This window comes from Buceros rhinoceros, unplaced genomic scaffold (assembly GCF_000710305.1).
Source record: "Buceros rhinoceros silvestris isolate BGI_N320 unplaced genomic scaffold, ASM71030v1 scaffold33529, whole genome shotgun sequence".
Taxonomy (NCBI): Eukaryota; Metazoa; Chordata; class Aves; order Bucerotiformes; family Bucerotidae; genus Buceros; species Buceros rhinoceros.
In genome coordinates, this window is record NW_010433815.1 from 2,544 (window position 1) to 3,809 (window position 1,266).

At 59.2% G+C, this 1,266-nt stretch overlaps 1 protein-coding gene across 1 annotated transcript in view; it reads left to right on the forward strand.

The window, feature by feature from the left end:
* TMEM9 (transmembrane protein 9) overlaps positions 1 to 1,266 on the forward strand; it is a 3,038-nt gene that overhangs the window by 1,619 nt on the left and 153 nt on the right. Inside the window, exons 4-5 of the mRNA XM_010144244.1 lie at positions 292 to 423; positions 1,143 to 1,262. Coding sequence (XP_010142546.1) covers positions 292 to 423; positions 1,143 to 1,262 — 252 coding nt within the window. The remainder of the gene's footprint in view (positions 1 to 291; positions 424 to 1,142; positions 1,263 to 1,266) is intronic.

A 1,266-nucleotide genomic window follows, 5' to 3' on the forward strand; every position in this document is an offset into this window, starting at 1 on the left:
GCTGAGGATGTGACAGTGCTGAGCACCTCAGAGCAGGGCCCCATCGTGTTGGTCTCCTTTCCCCTGCAGCATGTGTCCCGAACGGGCACAGTGCAATCAGCTTTGCTTATGCAGTGATGGCACTTAGGTCTCATCGGCCTCCTGCCAGGGCAACAGACTTTCTAGTGAGCAAAATCAGAGTGAGAGAAGAGCTCCAGCACCAAAGGCAGCTGGGAAAGGAGCTTCCTGGCCTCTGTGGTGTGGCTTCTCCACACTACCAGTCCTCTTCTACTGCGCTGTCCTGATCTGCAGGTCATCATCATCATCTACTTGTCCGTGGTGGGGGCCCTGCTGCTCTACATGGCTTTCCTCGTGCTGGTGGACCCTCTGATCCGAAAGCCAGATGCTTATACCCAGCCCCTGCACAACGAGGAGGAGAATGAGGTGAGGCTGTGCTGCTGGGTGGCTGTGGTTGCGGTGGTGGGGTGGCAGGAAGGTGGCTGACAGCACGAGGCAGCAACAGGCCCTTGTGGCCAAGGAGGCCAGTGATCTCCTGGGCTGTGTTAAGAGGAGTGTGACCAGCAGGTTGAGGGAGGTTCTCCTCCCCTCTGCTCTGCCCTGGTGAGGCCACATCTAGCGTCCTGTGCTGAGTCTGGGGACAGGCCTTGTGATCGCCTTGGTGTCCATGTGCTACAGCAGAGCCCCATCCCAGGGGCCTTCTGACGTTCCTGCAGTGGAAACGTGGTTGTATGGAGGAGGGCTGGACAAAAGCCCTGCAGCACCATCCGAGGACAGATGAGCAGCAACTGGGTAAGCTGGAGCTCCGAGACAGGGGAGCTGTCAGCCCAGTCTCAGTGGGGTGATGCTGTTGGCTATCACAGCGCAGCTCCTGGCAGCTCCAAGCTGTGGGTTTCCAGCAGAGGTTTAGGCTTGGTGCAGTTCCTCTCCTGAGGCCTTTCCACTGGGTGTCTGTGACTTCACCCTGGGTGGTCCCTGAAAGCAAACTCCACCTGGAGTTGGTGTTGAGGAGCTCTGAAAACGAGGACAACTCGTTTGTTGCCTTGAATTGCTTCTTCAGTTGAAACTCCCCCAGAGTCGAGCTGCTGTCGCTGTAGTCAGGCTGGTCCGGCCTCGGTCACTCTCACCGTCTCTTCCCGTTGCAGGACGCCCGCTCCTTGGCTGCAGCCCCCGCCCTGTCTGGCGCCAGAGCCAACACAGTGCTGGAGCGGGTGGAGGGGGCCCAGCAGCGCTGGAAGCGCCAGGAGCCGGAGCAGAGGAAGCCTGTTT